The sequence below is a fragment of the Suncus etruscus genome, chromosome 12, assembly GCF_024139225.1.
Source record: "Suncus etruscus isolate mSunEtr1 chromosome 12, mSunEtr1.pri.cur, whole genome shotgun sequence".
Taxonomy (NCBI): Eukaryota; Metazoa; Chordata; class Mammalia; order Eulipotyphla; family Soricidae; genus Suncus; species Suncus etruscus.
The window spans coordinates 7710144-7730202 of NC_064859.1; the positions used below are offsets into that span (position 1 = coordinate 7710144).

General features: G+C 48.9%; 1 protein-coding gene across 2 annotated transcripts in view; it reads left to right on the forward strand.

The window, feature by feature from the left end:
- The first annotated feature begins 7306 nt into the window (after positions 1-7306).
- Positions 7307-20059, forward strand: part of AFDN (afadin, adherens junction formation factor) — a 95603-nt gene continuing 82850 nt past the window's right edge. For both annotated transcript variants that reach the window (XM_049785148.1, XM_049785149.1), the window contains exon 1: positions 7307-7433. In XM_049785148.1, the coding sequence (XP_049641105.1) occupies positions 7329-7433 (105 nt within the window). In that variant the 5' untranslated portion in view covers positions 7307-7328. The remainder of the gene's footprint in view (positions 7434-20059) is intronic.

Sequence of the window (20059 nt, forward strand, 5' to 3'; positions counted from 1 at the left end):
GGGACCATATGGGGTGCCGGGATTCGAACCGATGATGAAAGGCAAACGCCTTACCTCCATGCTATGTCTCTGGCTCCTAGAACAATTCTTTTAAAAGGGAAGTCCTAGGGCCGGAGAGATAGCATGGAGGTAAAGCGTTTATCAGTTCAAATCCCAGAGTCCCATATGGCACCCCATGCCTGCCAGGAGAAATTTCTGAGCATGGAGCCAGGAGTAACCCCTGAGCACTGCCGGGTGTGACCCCCCAAAACAAAACAAAAAAACAAAAAAAAAGGGAAGTCCTGGGTTGGAGAGGTGAAGAGGGGACGTGCTTGCCTTGTATGCAGTTGACCTGGGTTCCATTCCCAGCATCTCATATAGTCCCTGAGTAGTTACCTCTGAGCACTGCTATGTGTGGCCCTAAACCAAACCAACACACAAAACAAGGGAAGCCTTGGGCAGCTGACAGACTCACAGAGCAAGCTTTGCATGCCAGAGGCTTGGGCTCCATCCTGGCATGGGCCGTCTTCTGAGTACCACTGAAAGGTCCGGAAGTCCTAATTTTAGCTGCCCGGCGCAAAGAAATGAAGAGGCTTATGAGTTCCAGCAGATGCTTTAAAAAGTGCTTTTAATACTGACCATTATGAATGGTCAGGGTCTATGAATTCCCACCAGAATCAAAGACCTCGTGGGTCCCTCGTTACCCCCTTATATAGGATGGGAAGTGGGAGGGGAAGAAGAGTCCTTGAGGGCTGGACTTCCGCTACGATAACACCAATGATTCGTGAGGTAGGGGTAGAGGTGGGGCCGAGGCAGTGACGACTTCCTTAAGGGGCAGGGCACCCACCAAGGTTGGTGGGGGGGGGCTGATTTCCCTTTTCAATCCCCACTTCTTGTACTGGAGGCTTCTAATCCTAGAAGCCAATGTGATTTTGGGGCCTTTACTTTCTGATATTACTGGTCATAATTATTTGCATGAGCTAACCCTGCATGGGCCAATGGCTACCAGAAGTAAAAAGGCTTAGGAGGGGCCCCAGTAGGAGTATTAGATAGGGGAGAATTCCATGCCATAAAGACCATAAGGGACCATTTAATAGCTTTGTATCTTGGCCAGCTACTCTTGATGGTGCTTGATTTTGTTTTACACATTTGAAATTAACTTTTGTGAGAGTTTGTTATTTCTGTTTAGCCCTGCTAGTTTTGCTTTTCCAGTTACCAATTTTCCTGCAACTTCTGAGCCCTACCAGTAGAGTGCTCAGACCTAGGAGTGCCTAAGAAATGTATGCTAGGCAGAGGGATGGGCTCTGTTCCTGGGATGATGTTAATGTTGGGGAGCACTAATGCTGGGATGCATAAGCCAAATTTTTACCACATATTTATATCCGTTTCGGAGGTAAATACCCTGGGCTAGAGGGATCAGGCAGGACTTTTGAGCACTGAGTACCTTCTACCTGACCCAGGTTTACAGATTTGGTGCTGTTATGAATAGCAAACAGAAGATTTAAAGCTAAACGGGATTACCTTTTGACATAAGTACAGGTAGAAGAAGCAAAGGTTAGATTACCTAGTGAGACAGGGACAGCCAGAGGCCAATTTCCCCCACCCCCAAGAGGGAGGCAAAGGCTGAGGTTTTGCTTTACACACCCATTCTGGCCCCCCAAACACACACATGGGAAGTAGAGGACCGGAGGTAAGCAGTTCGAGCCCTTCCTTAGCAAGTGCCAGGGAGAGCATTTTCAGAGTTAGTGAGTGCATTAGGGCTGAAGTGTGCCCGCCAGACCCGTATCTTGAGAGGATCCTCAGTGTGCTTCACTTTTCAGGTTTTGGATGGAAGGCGTGAACCCAGGAAGCATGCAGTTCACCTTGACAGCAGTTCTTTTCACATAGGCTGTGAATTCCACAACGAAAATAAGGAGGTTTCTGCTTTCTTTTCTTCATTTTTGCAACTTAAACAGCTGTTGGGGTAGAGAGCCCTAAACTCCAGTTGCCTTTCCTGCACTGGGTTAGACAGAGATGAAGAAATTTTATTTTTATTAATGACTGTTTTACTTTTTAACATTACCAAGAGAAGCATAATTTTTGCTACCTGCTTTAACCTCTGGGATAGATAGGCATAATGTTATTCTTAGTAGTTAACTTGGCTTATTAATTTCTGCGGCCTTTATTTTCCCCTTATAGTTTTTTTTTCTTTGATGACCATTTTGCTTTAGAGATTTCATTACCCTAGAAGTTATTAGAGGGAACGTGGTCGAAGATCAATCTTCTGTAGCTACTTCAGGCTGACAGGGGACTGCAGTTTCAATCTCTAGATAGGGTGAAATCTCATATTTCCCTAAAGGAGCAGTTAACTGGTTTACTTTTACAGTTTTAACACCTGAAAAGGATTAGATTAATTATACAGGGGAATATTACTTAACCCACTCAGGCCTTGGAGCAGTAAATAGCACAACTTGAATGGCATAGCTGTTCTTATTGTCTGTAATGATAGCACAAATTAATTAACAGAAAACAAAGCATAATAGCATTATGAATAAACAGTTTTGAGTTACTTCAGTTAGACTAACATTTGCATTTGCAATTTATGATTTGGTTTAATACAACTAGTAAGAGCATTTTTACATGAGTTACTTTAAAGAAGTGGGTTTTAAATTAGGCCCACTAGAATTTTAATTAGCTACCAAAAATGGTTTTTCTCTCCACCTTTACCTTGTACCTTACCCGGTATTTGAATAACTTGGCTTTTTTTCTTTGCACATATACAGCACTGTTGGAGAAATCTCCATCTGGGGCACCCCCATTACTTACAGAGCTTTTTTGAGGATAGGTTGTGGACACTGCAGGTTTTTCACAGTCACTCAGGTTTGGCTGATGAGTTGGTCGGTTCAGCATGAGGTTCTTCTGGCTGGGCATCTCACCCTCTGCAGGAATTTTTAGAGGTGACTTGTCTGTTCCACTCCTCTCCAGGTTTGGAAGAGACTGACCTCGAATTCTCTTCTGAGCTTGAGGGAGAGAGCAGGGCCCACAGGCTGTGATAATCTTCTAGGAAAATCTTCAATTTCCTTACTCAGGCCATTTATTTCAGTTTCTCGCCGGTGCCTGCTTGTCACACCGCCTCAACTCCAATTATTCCTCTGAAAGAGGGCTTTGGGGTTTCCTTACTAATTTTTTTTTTTGATTTTCTGTTTGCATGAGGACTACTCCCCATGCAGAGAGAAAAGCCATTTGCTTGTATTCTGTGCAAAGCAACATGATGCCATGACATAAATGGTACTAAAAGGTTCTGGGAGAAGAGAAAAAGCAAATATTACTTAAATTACTTAGATAATTTTAGAATTTTTTTTTTTTTGCAACGAAACATTTTATACATTTTTAAATAAAACCATGACCAATTTTATAAAACCTCCTGTGATACAAATATTAATGTTCTTGGTAACATATAATGAAAAATTGCAAAATAATATTTTAATTATGCTTAATTCTAAATATAGAAATTCACTTAGTTTTCTAAACAGAAAACACCAGGAATTTACGTTACACAAATTAATGTTGAAAACCAGAAAGAATGAATACTTACTACTTTTGGTAGAACATGCTTAAAAACATTTACATTTTTTTTAACCTAGAGACATATTAATAATTATTTAGATTGATTATACACATTTTTATTACACATTTTTAATTTCTTTTACACCACTTTCCTTTTTGCATGCAAGGCAAACGCCCTACCATTCGGCTTCTTCTCTTTTTCCTCCCTTTTTTTTTTTTTTTTAAGCTTCGCCACTTATTCTTTTGCAGTGGTTCCGCTGCTAAAAATTTTCACGTGCACCGAAAAACAAACAAAAATAACAACAGTAATTTGCAACATTTTCTTATTAATTTTTTTAAGAAACCTTTAAGTTAGAAATTTAAATGCTTAAAAAAAATTTTTTTTTGACTTCCAAACCATTTGCTAGATTTTTCTTTGATATGTAAATGACCTACATTCCTCAGCCAGGTGGAGCTGGGAGGACAATAGTTTGCCCTGGGGCGTGGTGAATTTCTTCACCACGTGGTGAGTTAAAAAGCATTTTTTTTTTCTTTTTCGGCTAGAAAAAAAACGGCCAGTTGCTCTTTTTGGCCTGAACGCATGGCAGGATAGTTGGGGAATTGCAAAGTTCAGAAATTCTCCAGGAAAATTTATTCCCGATGGCCATTTGAGAAATCTGGGATTTGCAATTTCCAACACCCCCCCGCCAAGTCCCTAGTGTGGACCTTGCATGCGCCAGCTTCCTGGTTGGGTGGGGAGCGGGTTAGGCGGGTTTCGGGCGCCCTCTCGCCGCGCCGCAGGCAGCGGGGGTTGCGCGTTTCGCTGCTGGGACGACTGACGGGCGAGGGAGACGCGGGCTCACCGGCGGTCGGCCCCTTTCCCCAGGGGTCGGCCCTTGAGAGGGGGTCGGGCTTGCGTCCCGTGGTTAGACCAAAAAAAAAAAACATAGAACACACAGACAAGAAACAGACAGACAAACAGACAGCGTGGCGCCACAAATAACCAAGCAAAATGCGTTCAAGTAATCTCTGCATTCCACAATAAATCCTAGACAGACAACTATGCCAATGACCAAGTTCTTGAGCTCCAAAAATCACAGACAGACAACCTCTTCAGCAGCTCGGAACGTCTTCCAGCTGCTCTTACTAAACCCCTGGGGTACCACCAGGGTCGTGACCTAAGCAGCCAAAGTTCGTCAACCTCTTGCCCATCTGGTATACGCATCAGATGGGGAACCACACACACCTGGAAACGCATCAGGTGGAAGATTCCTTAGTCACCCGGGGGGACTTTAACCCCCCTATGAAACAAAGTCTGCTTCTACTCGGTTTCCACATCGAGTAAAGAGCTTAAGCCACCACAAACTCAGACAGACATGAAGCAAAGCGCGCGCTTTCACACACACACATACACATCAGAACTCACCAGACACCTATTCATAACTCCGTGCCGGGCAGAATGAGGACTCCTGGCTGGCTCGCCAAAATGAAAGGTCCGGAAGTCCTAATTTTAGCTGCCCGGCGCAAAGAAATGAAGAGGCTTATGAGTTCCAGCAGATGCTTTAAAAAGTGCTTTTAATACTGACCATTATGAATGGTCAGGGTCTATGAATTCCCACCAGAATCAAAGACCTCGTGGGTCCCTCGTTACCCCCTTATATAGGATGGGAAGTGGGAGGGGAAGAAGAGTCCTTGAGGGCTGGACTTCCGCTACGATAACACCAATGATTCGTGAGGTAGGGGTAGAGGTGGGGCCGAGGCAGTGACGACTTCCTTAAGGGGCAGGGCACCCACCAAGGTTGGTGGGGGGGGGCTGATTTCCCTTTTCACCACCAACGCAGCCCAGAGCACCGAGCGAGCCCACAGGTGGGGCTCCTGAAAAAAGAGAACAGTGGGACATTTAAGAACTGTGTGTGGCTCGTGGCTCAGCTGTTCTCACCTCAGCACCTTTGCTGTTCTTGGGGGCTGTCAGCTCAGACTGTAAGTGGGGCTCTATGAACCACTTAGAATTAACAGAAGAAGAATTTTATTCATTTTATTTGTTTTGGGGCTCAAGGCTTACTTACTCCTGACTCTGCAGTCAGATCACTTCTGCAGGCTCAGGAGAATTCAGGGGTCTCAATCTCGCGGCCCGCGGACCATTTGCGGCCCTCTGTACATTTTGTGGCCCTGCCCTAGAGAAATCTTTTTTTGTTTTGTTTTAGTTGTTTGGGTCACCCCCCAATGTTCAAGGCTTACTGAGTTTGCACTCAAGGATCACCCTGACTTTGCCTCCTGCGGCCCCCAGGTAAATTGGGTTTGAGACCCCTGCGTGATTGCAGGCATCAAATCTGGGTTGGCCACGTGCGAGCAAGGCAAGTGCGGCCCTATCCTTAGTTCTTGTGCTCTGGCCGTGAGGAGAATTTTGCTTTTTCTTTTGTGTTTGTGGGCCACACCTGGTAGTGCTCAGGGTTTATTTCCAGCTCTGCACTCAGAGGTCACTCTGGTGTTTTGTGGCAGACCATATGGAGGGCCAGGCACTGATGGACCCTAGATCGGCTGAGTGCAAGGCAAACACCCTCTCTGCTGTACTAAGTCACTTGCCCCATGAAGGGGAATCTTGAATGAAGTCTGAGGAATCGCAGTATCAGCGTGGGAGCGTGAAGCTACGTCCCTGTAAGGTCAACTTTTCTCTTCAGCAGGTCAACTCGCAATTGCTCAGTGACACACACACACACACACACACACACACACACACACACACACACACACACGCAGGTCAACTCGCAATTGCTCAGTGACACACACACACACACACACACACACACACACACGAGGCGCTCTCCCGTGCACACACACAGACACACACACACACACACCCAAGCCAAACCCGACTGAGGCGCTGTCCCGTGGCACGGGTTCAACAAACACCTCTGCTGCAAAGCCCCTTCTGCGGCCGGGGCAGGGCAGCGGGAGGGCAGCTGGCGCCTCGTCTTTCCCCGCAGCGAGCCGGCTGGCAGGGGGAGGCCGCCCGCACGGGAGACAAAGCCGGGCGAGGAAGCAAGGGGCTTTGTGGGTGGGCCGAGCCTCTGGGGCCGCGGCCTGTGCGGGCGTCGCGGGTGGAGGGCGGAGGGCGGCGGCGGCGGCGGGCCCCGTGGCCGCAGTTTCGGGGCCAACCGGGGCCGAGGCCGGGACGCGCGCCTTCGCGGAGCTGCGGCTGCGGCGGCGTCGGTGTCGCGCCTGAGCCCTCGAGGCCTGAGCCCGGCTCGCCGGCGGCCCCGCGGCGCCTTTGGCCGGGGGAGCCCGGAGCGACCTCCCTGCCGCGGCTCCGCAGCCACCTGCCGGGCTCGGCCGGCCCGGCCCGTCGGGGCTCCCGCGCCGCCCACCCGGGGCTGCGACGCGGCGGCCGGGCCGGGCCGGGCCGGGCCGGGCCGGGCGGGGCGGGGCTCCGAGGCGAGGCGCGGCGAGGCGAGGCCGGCCCCGCCCCGCCCAGGCGCGCCTCGCCCGCCGACCGGAGCGCCGCCGCGGCACCTGCCCCGCGCCGGGAGCACCTCCGGCGGGCGGGCGGGCGAGCGGGCGCGCGCGCGGCGCCGCGGGGGCGAGCACGGCGCGGCGGGCGCGCGCGCGGCGGGCGCGGGGCGGGCGTGGCGTGGCGGCGCGGCGGCACTCACCGGCGGGCCGGCCGGCGGGGCGGGCGCGGGCGCGGGCGCGGCGAGCAGGCGCGCGGGGCGCGAGGGGCGCGAGGGTCGGCGGGCGGCGGCGGCGGCGGCGGCGGGCCGGGAGCGCGAGGGAGGGTCGGGGAGGGCGGCCCGGCCCAGGCCCAGCCTCGCGGCGCCGGAGGGAGGATGTCGGCGGGCGGCCGCGACGAGGAGCGGCGGAAGCTGGCGGACATCATCCGGCACTGGAACGCCAACAGGCTGGACCTGTTCGAGATCAGCCAGCCCACCGAGGTGCGCGCCCGGCCGGCGGCTGGGGTCGGGGTCCCCGCGCCCGCGCCCGCCCTCGGACCCGGGGCCTCCCCTCCCCTCCTCTCTTCTCCTCTCCTCTCCTCTTCCTCGGGGCTCCCCGCCTCGCCCCAGCCGCGGGCGGCTCCACCTGGCGGGGCTCCTCGCCTCGTCTCCGGGGGCTGCGGGGCTCGGCTCGGCTCGGCTCGGCTCGGCTCGGGCCGGGGCCTCGCCCGCCTCCCGCCAGGCTCTGCCAGCCTCCTGCCCGGTCCCGGGCCGCCGGGCCGGGCCGCGCGGACCTTTGTGGCCGCGAGCGAGCGAGGAGCATGTGACCGCGGCCGGGCCACCGAGCCGAGCCGAGCCGAGCCGAGCCGACCGGGGCCGCGAACGGGCCGCCGCCGCCCTGCCCGGCCCTGCCCTCCCGCGGGGTCCGCGCCCGGCCCCGGACAATGGGCGCGAGAGGGCGGGGGTCGCCGGAGGCCCCGGGCGCCCCCTCGGCGGACGGAGGGAGGGTGGGAGGGAGGAGGGTCGCGCAGGCCGGCCCGCGGACGGACCCTCCTGGCGGCCGCCTGAGCCGTCCAGCCCCCGCGCTCGGCCCGGCGACCAGGGCCCGGCCGGAGCGCACAGGGAGCCAGCCCCTCGCCCTTACGTCTCAGAAAAGTCGGGTGCGAAACGGTATCTCGGGGCGCCCTTGCTGGGTCTTGCTCTCTGAATGGGCCCGTGGACGGTGCTTTCCGCGGCCTCCCGGGTCCGGCTGAGACGAGGCGTCGGTCGATAGATGATTCAGTGGGTGAGGTGGGATTTGACCGCTCTGCCGCGGAAAAACAAGGAATGCGGAGGCAGGTGGACGGTCTTACTAGGTTTCTGTGAGACTGAGCCCAGCCCCTCTGCCCAGGCCTGTGCAGGAGGCGAGGGCAGCAGGGGCAGGCGGGCAAGCCCCTTTTCTGGATCCTGGGCTGCTGGGGCCCCCTGCCAGTGAATTTTCCTGGGGACTTCTGGGGCCTGTCTGACTTTCTGGGCAGTGCGCACAGGCTTACTTCTCCAGGCTTGTGCTGGCTGATGGGGAGAGAGATGTTTGCTCCCCCAGGGGATTCTCACCCTCTGGGGACTTGCCTGTCACCCCACCGTGCCCTTTTATTTCCTCTGACCTTCGCAAGTCTTGATGCTTGACGTTCACTGTTAGTGGCGGTGGGTGGCTGTTAGTGGCGGTGGACGACGGACGATAAGAATGGATGTTCTTGCTGCAGAGTTCCATGGACGGGAATAAGTTTCAGGCCAGACATGTATGCATTTTGGGGGCCTCCCTTTGGTGCTGTGGGTCCTGATGGTTACACACCTGCAGGGCTGAGGCGGGAACCTGGTGACCCATTCATGCCACAGAATAGTGCCAGCGCTGTTAGTCCTTTCCGTGCCTCTGGGCTGATTTGGGGGCTTGTATGAGAATCTGCTTGGCCTCTTGCACTGATTATCACTAACATGTCTCACAGTTAATGGTTCTCCACCTGTGGATGGTGACCTTAGGACAGGTAATTTTGGGATTTCTATGTATGCAAAGATGACCCGGAATTCCTTAGAGATTTATTTTTCACTAGTGCTTAGGACATATTCCTGCCTCAGAGATCACTCCTGCTGGGGCTTAGGGACCGTATGTGGTGCCAGGGCTTGAATCCTGTTAGCTGTGCTAGAAAAACGCCTTGCCCATCGTTCCATCATCCTGGTTCCATATTACATAGACTTTTTTTTGTTTTTGGTTTTGGTTTTAAGGTCACACCCGGCAGCACTCGGGTATTCCTGGCTCTGCTCAGAAATCGCTCCTGGCAGGCTCAGGGGACCATATGGGATGCCAAGATTCAAACCACCAACCTTTTGCATGCAAGGCCCTCCTTCCATGCTATCTCTCCAGCCCCTACATAGACTTTTTTGTTTTTGGGGGGGGGCACACCCGTTTGATGCTCAGGGGTTACTCCTGGCTAAGCGCTCAGAAATCGCCCCTGGCTTGGGGGAACCATATGGGACGCCGGGGGATCGAACCTCGGTCCTTCCTTGGCTAGTGCTTGCAAGGCAGACACCTTACCTCTAGCGCCACCTCACCCCCCCCCACATAGACTTTTAAAGAAAACTAGCATAGGTTTTCGGTCAAGTTGGTTAAGTGATTTTTCCCTCTTCTTCCTCTTCATGTTTGAGTGTCAGGGAGGGTTCTCAATTGGAAGCACCAGTTATATTTTATTAGTGTATATTTTTCACTCTGGTTTTGGATTTCAGCTGCCTCTAGAACTTTAAAATGAATTGATGGTTACGTTTCAAGTGGGTGCTTCGTCCTCAGGGGACACACATCAAGCTGAATATCTTGACTGTTGTGGAGAACTGTAGTTCATAATGAAGGCTTCAGGAGCTCTTTAGTCCTGTCCTGTTTTTATTTTTAATTACAAGGCTTTACTGCTTCTGGAATTTAAAATTTTTCTATTATGTCTAGGGCTAGTGGCTAATCTTTATCTTTTATTGCCTCCTGGGAAGAGGGTCCCTTAGTTTTCCAAAAGCTCCTGGATTGGGTGTGTCCTTCTCTGTTTCCCTTGTGATGCCAAGTCACAGCTGAGTCTCTGTGTTCCAGCCCCTGCTGTGGGCAAGAGGAGGAAGGCATTCACCTCAGTGTGGCACAAACTGGGTGCGTTTATTATTCGACTTTATTCTTGACCCCTGGGACCTTCTCGTGTTTGTCTTTTTACAAACACAGCGACACTGTCTTCTAAAATGTCCAGTCAGGACGTTGGCTTTTCTGTCTTAAGTTTGTGCATAAAACTCACACCCAGATATAGAAATCCTGGTGGGAGACCAATCACTTCACTTCCTGAGGTAGTCCTTAAAGCCATTTGTTTCTGACTGAGTTCATTGCTTTGGTTTTTTTAACTGATGGGAAAAAGGAACTAGGAGCTTGTGTGAACGCCTACACCTGCTTTATTAAAGGTGACGGTGCTATATTTGAGTACTCTGTACCTGGAGAGGTCCATGGTGATTCATACCGCCCAGAGGTGTGTGTAAAAATGGCTTCTGGCCTGCCAGGGGGCGGAGTAGGAAGTCTGCAGGTGAGTGTGTGGGTCAGGATTGCGCAAGTCTGGGGCCCTTCGCATTCCACACACAGGCCGGGCTGGGACTGAACTTTAGCATGCAGCTGGGTTACTTTTGTTTCTGGGTTTTCCTTTTTAATGTTTTCTTGACATATTTCATGTCCTGCAGCAATTAAGTAAACTAGTGTTTGGGTGGGCGTGTGCCTGTGAGTCTAACGTTGTTTGGCTGTCTTCTGTGGAAGTTCTGTAGAGTAGATTCCACCTGTTCTCCTGCTAAGGAAAATCAGCTGTACACGGAGGTACAAGTTGGAATGGAATGTATGCACTGTCACCTCAATACTCCACTTGGTTGGGCTCACCTATGACGAGAGTGCAGGAGGAGGAGCTCTCGGGTTCTTGCATAGTACAAGTCATAGGATCTGATGGCCAATGGGTGGCACTCAGGACAAGTGCAGGCACAGACTGACACTTGTGACGGGGCCATGCTGTTTCCAGTGGTGCTCAGAGCTCTGGGATACTGGGGAATTTACTTGTGGACAGATTACTTCATGGGACAACCAGCCTTCACATTAGACATAATGTTGGGGGAACTACTAATAAGTAATAGAGGAATTGTTTTCATATGATAATAGCTTTGTTATTCCATATGAGTATTTATTAAACTTTGATCACTTCATTGAAAATGATATTTCTGGTTAGGCATAGTGTTGATTTGTTCAAAAGTTTCCTGCTTGAATTTCGATTTTCTGACAACTTACATTTAGATACCCACCTTGACAAGGAGAATGGACAAAGGAAAAGTTTGACCTACATTTCCACTTGTGGGGGAATACCCAGCAGGCGTCAGGTCCTGTGGTCCCAGTGAAAGGTTGCCTGGCTCTGAGACCCTACCAGTGAGTTTCTGGTATGGAGGCAGCAGTCTTTTCTGCAGGCACTGGGCAGGAGGGAGGGACTGTCTCTCTGGCCTGAGCAGTCTCATCAGATGTAGGTCCACTTGCTTCTCTGCAACCCTCTCTGGTAGTGGTTCCAGATTCCATACCAGTAGGTTCACTGGTGCGTGTCATGTGTGGGATCATAAAGAACTGAGGTGGAGTCGTTACTTGTGACTGGAGAGGATAGAGTCAGAAGTTCTTGATTTGTCCTCAAAGCAAATGGAGTGTGGAAGCAAATCTTAAGTGCTCTTTCTGGTGTGAACCACACTGGGCCGCCATGGCAGCTGCAGGATCTGTCATACAGACTGGACACTACGATTCGTTTGACTTCACCCCTGTACTCACAGTAGGCAACATGAGGCTGGCTGCAAGGGACTAACTCACTTTGCCGTTGCTTACTGCTGCTGCTTTGATGATGCTCAACTGATGGTGAATCTGATGCTAAATCTCTCTGTTGAATCTCGCTGTTGGTTCTCACTTTTGCCCATTTCTCACTCTTAACTCTCCTTAGTCCCTCTCTCCCCCATGCAGACACTCTCCACCTTTTTTGTATTTTTTTTGTTTTTTTGTTTTTTTTTTTTTTTTTTGGGTCACACCTGGCAGCGCTTGGTTCCTCCTGGCTCTCTGCTCAGAAATCACTCCTGGCAGGCTCGGGGGCCATCTTGAATTCGAAACACCGAACTTCTGCATGCAAGGCAAACGCCTTACCTCCATGCTATCTCTTCCGCCCCCTTTTTTTGTATTATTACAGAAGCATTATTGATAAGTCTAGAACATCTAAGTTTCTTTTCATAAGCTTCTATAAACAAAATCACAAGAATATTTTTGCAGATAATACAGTTTGAAAATAAGCTGCTACATAAGATACATAATATAACATAGCAATTGGGAAACATTCACCAGGATAGCTGAGAACTTTCAAAACTCTGACATGCATTTCCCCAGCATTTTGCAAGCAAACATTAGATACAAGATTTTCTGTTTGCAGTGGGGCTTAGAACGAAACAATATAGATAAAAACACAATTTAACCAGCAATATAATGACCAATGAAAATAGGGTCAAGAGATTTAACCTGAACCAAAGTTAAGATGCTGGAAGTTCTGCTATGTTTGCTATGTTATATTGTGTATCTTACATAACAATTTATACTTATATCTTTTATAGACTTATCAATAATGCCTCTGTAATAATACAAAAAAAGATGGAGAATGTGGGTATCCCCTCCCACAACTTCTTATCTATCCCACCTGAATGATCAGAATGCCCACACCTGGAATGAGTGGGTAGAGGAGTCTGCATGGGGGAGAGAGGGATTAAGGAGGAGAGTTAGAGAAGTAAGGCAGAAGCGAGAATCAACAGCGAGATTCAGCATCAGTTGAGCATCAGCAAAGAAGCAGCATCAGCGAAGGTAGTCCATCAGCAAGGAAGCCTGGAGAAGCAGCTGAAAGGGAGACAGAGGCCGAGAGAGCCAGAGGAGTAGAGCAGTAGCTGCTAGAGCCAGAAGGAGTAGAGAAGGAGCTGCTAGGCAAAGGCTTAGCATAGAAGCTGTGTGAGGAAATGTGTATGTTAGGGTAGGACCGTGAAGTAAAGCTGGCTGACTCCTGGAACTCCATCTGTCTGCTTTGTGAATCTCTTTGCCCTCATCCTGCAACAGTTAGACCTGCCAGGCCTACCAACACTAGGAATTTATATTTATATTTAATTTATATTGAAACAACAGTTGCTCACTCTTTACTCTTAATGTCTAATAGTGGTTCTTTTACTCCATCTATCCTGAGTGTTGCAGGACGACTAGCAATGTGCCCATCTAATATCTCTGTATTGTCTTTTTACTTTTAGAATCTTTTTTTTTTTTTTTGGTTTTTGGGTCACACCTGGCAGCCCTCAGGGGTTACTCCTGGCTCTACGCTCAGAAATCACTCCTGGCAGGCTCCGGAGACCATATGGGATGCCGGGCTTCGAACCACTGTCCTTCTGCATGCAAGGTAAATGCCTTACCTTCATGCCATCTCTCCGGCCCTCATCTTTTTACTTTTAATGCAGACTTGTAGTATGGGAGACTTGACAGCTTTCTCTTGCTTTGCCTCTGGGACAAGAGGAGGGAGTACCAGGAAACTGATAAAAGGTCTGCGAATTGCTGGTCTCTCAAACCTGTCTTCATCTTTCTGTATAACCTGTGCACTGAAAAGATCTTTCAAGTAGATGATTTTAGGCAGAGATTGATTTTATTAAAGTGAATGTCTAGGGCCCGGAGAGATAGCACAGCGGCGCTTGCCTTGCAAGCAGCCGATCCAGGACCAAAGGTGGTTGGTTCGAATCCCGGTGTCCCATATGGTCCCCCGTGCCTGCCAGGAGCTGTTTCTGAGCAGACAGCCAGGAGTGGCCCCTGAGCACCACCGGGTGTGGCCCCCCCCCCAAAAAAAAAAAACCCAAAAAAACAAACAAAACAACAAAAAAAAAGTGAATGTCTAATTCTAACCTTGAGAGCACTGCTGGTCATTTTGTCAGTCCATGACATATCCTTCTGTTTCCTAGGTGCCCGTTTGTTTTACCCTTTATATTGAGATACTGGGATCTACAATACTCTTTTACTCTTTTTTTTTTGGATTTTGGGTCACACCCGGCAGCGCTCAGGGCTTACTCCTGGCTCTATGCTCAGAAATCGCCCCTGGCAGGCACAGGGGACCATATGGGATGCCGGAATTTGAACCACTGTCCTTCTGCATGAAAGGCAAAAATGCCTTACCTCCATGCTATCTCTCTGGCCCCTTTAAACAATACTCTTAATCATACTTTTTATGTACCTGTCATTTCAGCATGCTTTGGGCGTTGTTGACTTTTGATCTGGGTGGGGAAGAGGCATTCATTAGTAAGGACAGTAAGAAGTGGTATCTAAGGGTTTTGTTCTCATGCCTTGCACTGTTTAGTGGTTTGCAGTGCTGGCTAGGCAGAGGCCACTGGCCTCTCACTCCACCAGGTATACTCTACTAGGCTCCTTGAACTACGTTTAGGTGTGTTCCTCTGTAATGTGGGGTTCCAGATTTCTTTTAAAAACATCAAACTCTGTTGTTGGTATCACCGGGTAAGAAATTTAAGTATGGGCCCGGAGAGATAGCACAGCGGCGTTTGCCTTGCAAGCAGCCGATCCAGGACCAAAGGTGGTTGGTTCGAATCCCGGTGTCCCATATGGTCCCCCGTGACTGCCAGGAGCTATTTCTGAGCAGACAGCCAGGAGTAACCCCTGAGCACCGCTGGGTGTGTCCCAAAAACCAAAAAAAAAAAAAGAAATTTTAAGTCTTAACAGATTTTTAGTGTCACAGTGGTAGACACGAAGCCTTGAAAGGCCTCATTTCCTAGCAAGCTACCGTATTTGACGACCACCCCTAATTTTGCAGTTAAAACATAGGCTTAGGCCTATATTCACTGTATAAGACAGAACGTTCCTGTGCTGTAACTGTATGTACCATAGTGAGCCAATCACAAGCAAAGATTCAAAGGTCATACTGTAATAGACTTCCTCTCTGACTCTGGCCAATCTGAGCAGGCTTTTTACAGTGTAGATTCGGTACAGAACATTGTCTAATTTGCATGCATAAAAAGCTTGCTTGGATTGGTTGAGTTAGAGAGGCTGTCCAAGCAGCCTTGCAGTGATTGGTGCAGGATCGAGTTGGAAAATTCGTTTTTTGGCAATATTCAGACAGTTTTTGTTTAGCGGCATATTAAAACATTTTTTGGGATATACTCGGCATATAAGATGACCCCCGATTTTCGGTTGCCTTTTTTTTGTTTCAAAAGTCGTCTTATATGCCGGATAATACAGTAGATTAATTCTTTGGGTTTTTAATTTTTTTTTTTTTTTGGGTCACACCCAGCGCGCTCACGGGTTACTCTTGGCCCTATGCTCAGAAATTGCTCCTGGCAGGCACAGGGGACCATATGGGATGCCGGGCTTCGAACCACTGACCTTCTGCGTGCGAGGCAAACACTTTACCTCCATGCTATCTCTCCGGCCCCAAGTTAGATTTATTCTTAACCATCTTGAGTGCTGGCTTGCTTGATATATCTGGAGGACGTGTTTTCCGCCTCTTTAGGCCCAAGTACTTGGGGCTTGTAGGGATACCTTCTGTTTTTTTTTTGGGCCACACCCTGTGACGCTCAGGGGTTACTCCTGGCTATGCGCTCAGAAGTTGCTCCTGGCTTCTTGGGGGACCATATGGGACGCCGGGGGATCGAACCGAGGTCCGTCCTAGGCTAGCGCAGGCAAGGCAGGCACCTTACCTCCAGCGCCACCACCCGGCCCCTTGTAGGGATACCTTCTAGCAGTACCTTCTGCCTACATATTGGGGCTTCCCCTTGGGCACAGAAGCTTGAACAGACACACGAGGGAGGCAGATGTCAGGAAATATTTTGTCTCAGATCTCATAAACTCTTGTAAGTGAAACTGGCCCTTTCCCTTTGGTCTGGCAGTGAAAACTGCCTCAGTTCAGTGCTGCTTCCATTTGTGAGCTTTTGGCTCACTGCCGACCCTCACAGTTTTCTGATGGTTTCCTGGGTAAGAGGCACCCTGCTTTCTGAGTGAGTTGGTGAGTATACGATGATGGGCTGTTGTCCAGAAATAGCATTGTTGAGTTCATGTTTCAGTTCGTGTTTTGTGGTCTTTTTCACCCGAGACTGGAATGAGTAGAGCTGTGGGACTTGGCCATGATGGGATGGCAAGTCTCTCTGAGTCTGTTCATTACTGTCTTCCATATCCCTGGTTGGTGGCTTCAGTATTTCCAGAGCTGTCTGAAGTCTTGGTTCTGGGGCTATGGGACAGACTGGTCGTGTTTGTTTTTGAAGAACTCTGACCTGCCCAAGTGGAAGGGGAGGGGCGTGTGTAGATTGGAGCACGCTTCCTCTCCCAATGGAGCTCTGAGGCTGCCACTTTGACCTGATATGTATTCATATGCCCCTTCCTGTCCCTTTTGCTTGCTTGTTGAGAGAAGGGCAGGGGTACACACACAGACAGCATGTGGAAAATTTGAGTCTGCACAATAGCATGTCACTTTTGATGTTCTACCATGCGTGTGGTAGGAGGAAAAGCTGGAGTACTGTGTTTATGTGGATGGTTTGTAGTCGTAAGGGCTGGTTCCGCCCACTGACGGATGGTCTTCTGTCCATGTGCTGTGTTTTCTCTTCCTTAGGTGTGGGATCGTTTGGGGTGTTTACTGGTCTTACAGATGGTGGTGCTATACAGTTTCAGTGGCACACTATTTCTCACCACTTAGTGAAACATGCTTATTATGCAGGTGTTTTAATTGATTGGGAGAATAAAGATGACACAGAGGAGAAATTGCCTGCTCCAGCGGGTCTACCAGCACCTGCAGATTGTCTTGAAGCTGCTCCTGCTTTGCTGAGCAGGAGCTTCCGCAGTACCTTGGACAGGGTCTCACCAGCCTTGAGTGTCAAGAAATGTGTTCTTAATTCAAGCCTGGCAAACTTGGCCTTGTTGGTTCAGGGCACAGCTAATGTGTTTTTATGCCAGATTTGCTATTTCAGTTTTGAATTTATTAATTTTATGAAATGGTTACTTTTGGAAATTAGAAGACCAGTAAATCTGAAAAAAGCATTATGGTTGAATAAATATGATTGTTTATTATTTAATTAACATTTTTTGGGGGGGAGAGATAGCATGGAAGTAGTGTGTTTGCCTTGCATGCAGAAGGACTGTGGTTAGAATCCCAGCATCCCATATGGTCCCCCAAGCCTGCCAGGAGTGATTTCTGAGCGTAGAGTCAGGAGGAACCCCTGAGCACTGCCAGGTGTGACCCCCCCAAAAAAAAACAAAAAAAATTTTTTTTTTGGTCACTGATTTACAGTACTGTCAGTAACAGGCTTCATGCCTACCTGTTTTTTTCCACCACTGTACCCCCTACTAGAGTATCTACTTCCCATCACCATTGTCTCAGGGTTCTTTTCTCAAGGGGCCAACCCACCCCCCCCACCCCCCATCTCACTGTGGTAAAGTCAGTTCTGTAGATCGATCCCAATTCAATTCACAGATTTTGTTGCTTTGGGGAATTTCTTATTCCCTTACTGTGATTTTTTCTATTCTACCTATGGAAGGTCATTCTGATGATCTGTTCCTTTGCAGCTGATTTGTTCCTTTCCTCACATGATACTCACAATATATGGTTTAATTTTAAAGCATATTATTGAAAATATATTTGGACGTGATGGAATTAGTATATCTACTTCACAGTCATCATATTGCACATTTTTATTTTATTTTTTATTTTTGGATTTTGGGCCACACCCATGGGTGTTCAGGGGTTTCCTCTTGGCTCTGCACTCAGAAATTGCTGCCGGCAGGCTTAGGGGACCATATGGGATGCTGGGAATTGAATCCAGGTCCACTCTAGGTCGGCCGCATGCAAGGCAAATGCCCTGCTGCTGTGCTATCTCTACGGCCCATTTTGCACATTTTCAAAATGGGTTTCTTTGGGCCAGAGTGATAGTACAGCAGGTGGGGGGTTTACCTTGCATGTGGCTGACTCAAGTTCTATCTGCAGCATCCCATGTGGTACCCTGAACTCTCAGAAGTAATTCCTGAAACACAGAATCAATCCCTGAGTACTGCCAGGCAATATCACCCCCCCCCAAAAAAAATCAAACAAAGATAGGTTATTTTTAATCAAGAGAAATGTTTTCTTTTTTATTATTAATTTTTATTGTGGCAAGAGAAATGTTTTCTATAGAAAATGTGGAAGTTTGGAAAATAGCGGCAAGTAGAAATAAGGGAGTGGATAAGGTGTTTGCCTTGCATGCAGAAGGTCAGTGGTTCGAATTCTGGCATCCTATATGGTCCCCTGAGCATAGAGCCAGGAGTAGCCCTGGGGTGCTACTAGGTGTGACCCAAAAAACAAAAACAAAAAAAGAAATAAGGGAGCGGCTGGAGGGGGAAGTCATTTGCTTTGCACAGGTTCATTCTCAACCTGGATTCATCCCTGGTATGCCATACGGCCCTGAGCCTGCCAGAAGTGATTTCTGAGTATAGAGTCAGGACCTTCAGAAATCGAGAGCAAGCAAATACCCTACCTCTGTACTACCACTTCAGCCCCTAGGAGAACTGTTTATGATCTTTTAATTTTTTCTTTCCAAATGTGCATTTTGGAATTTTAATCTTGCAAAAGGTAATTTAGATACAGCAGGGTCTTTTTAATTTGGGCTTTTGGGTAACACTGACAGCGCTCAGGGGTTGCTCTTGGCAGGTTCGGGGACCATATGGGATGTCAGGATTCGAACCGGGGTCCGTCCTGTATTGGCCCTGTGCAAGGCAAATGCCTTGCCACTGTGCTATTGCTCCAGCCCCAGGGTCTTTCTTTTTTTGTTATTTTTTTTGGCTACTCCTGGTGACACTCAGGGGGTTACTTCTGGCTTGACAATATGGAACGCGGGGGGATCGAACCGTGGTCCTTCCTAGGTCAGCCACGTACAAGACAAACGCCCTACTGCTGCATCACCACTCTGGCTCCCTGAGGGTCTTTCTTTTTTAAAAAATAAATCATCAGAATTCCTAAGTTACAAAGCGATTCCTGATTCCACTTCAGTTTTTTAGTGTTCCTACATCAGCCCCTCATCAGTGTGGCCAGTCTCCCTCCTGCCACAGCCTGCCTACCTCTAGTTCTCACGCTTTTTGTTCCTCTTGCCTTTCAACACTTATTAGTCCCTTGCTAGGCTTTCTTTGTTGTTTTTGTTTTTGGCCTGCACATAGTGGTGCTCAGGGGTTACTCCTGTCTCTGTGCTCAGAAATTACTCCTGGCAGGGGACCAAATGGGACGCTGGAAATCAAATCCAGGTTTGCTGTAGTATTGCTCCAGCTCTCCCTACTATATTTCTTTATGTTCCACATATGAGAGGTCATTCTCTAACTTCAGCATGACACTCTCCAGACTTATCCATGTAGCATCAAAAATTTTTTTTTTGGTTTTTGGGTCACACCCAGCCGAGTTCAGGGGTTACTTCTGGCTCTACGCTCAGAAATCGCTCCTGGTAGGCTCCAGGGACCATATGGGATGCCGGGATTCGAACCACTGTTCTTCTGCATGCAAGGCACGCTCTACCTCCATGCTATCTCTCCGGCCCTATAGCAGCAAATTTTATGACTTCATTTTTTTCAGTCCAAGTAGCATTCTGTTGTGTAGATGCATCGTACCTTCTTTATATAGTCATTTGTTCTTGGGCATTTGGGTTGCTTCCAGATTTTGGCAATTGTGAATAGAGCTGCAGTGAACATAGGAGTGCAGATGCCTATTTTGCATTGTTTTGGGCTCCTGGGGGTAAATTGCTGGATCTTAGGGAAGCCCATTTTGTTTTCCAAAAAGGTTGGACCTAGTTAGCATCCCTCCTACTAGGAAAGACGGCCCATTTTCCCTGCATTCATGCAAGTACAGGGTTCTGCTGTTCTTTGTGATGCGTTCCATTCTTTGGTGTGAGAAGATATCTAGTTGTTTTGATTTGCATTTCCCTGATGACTAGTGATTCAGATTATTTTTTCATGTGTTTTTGACCCATATTTTGGATGGAGTTGGATGCTTTTTTTTTCTTGTAAAATTCAGCCAGTGCTTTATTATAGATCCCAGTCTAGGGGAGTGCCT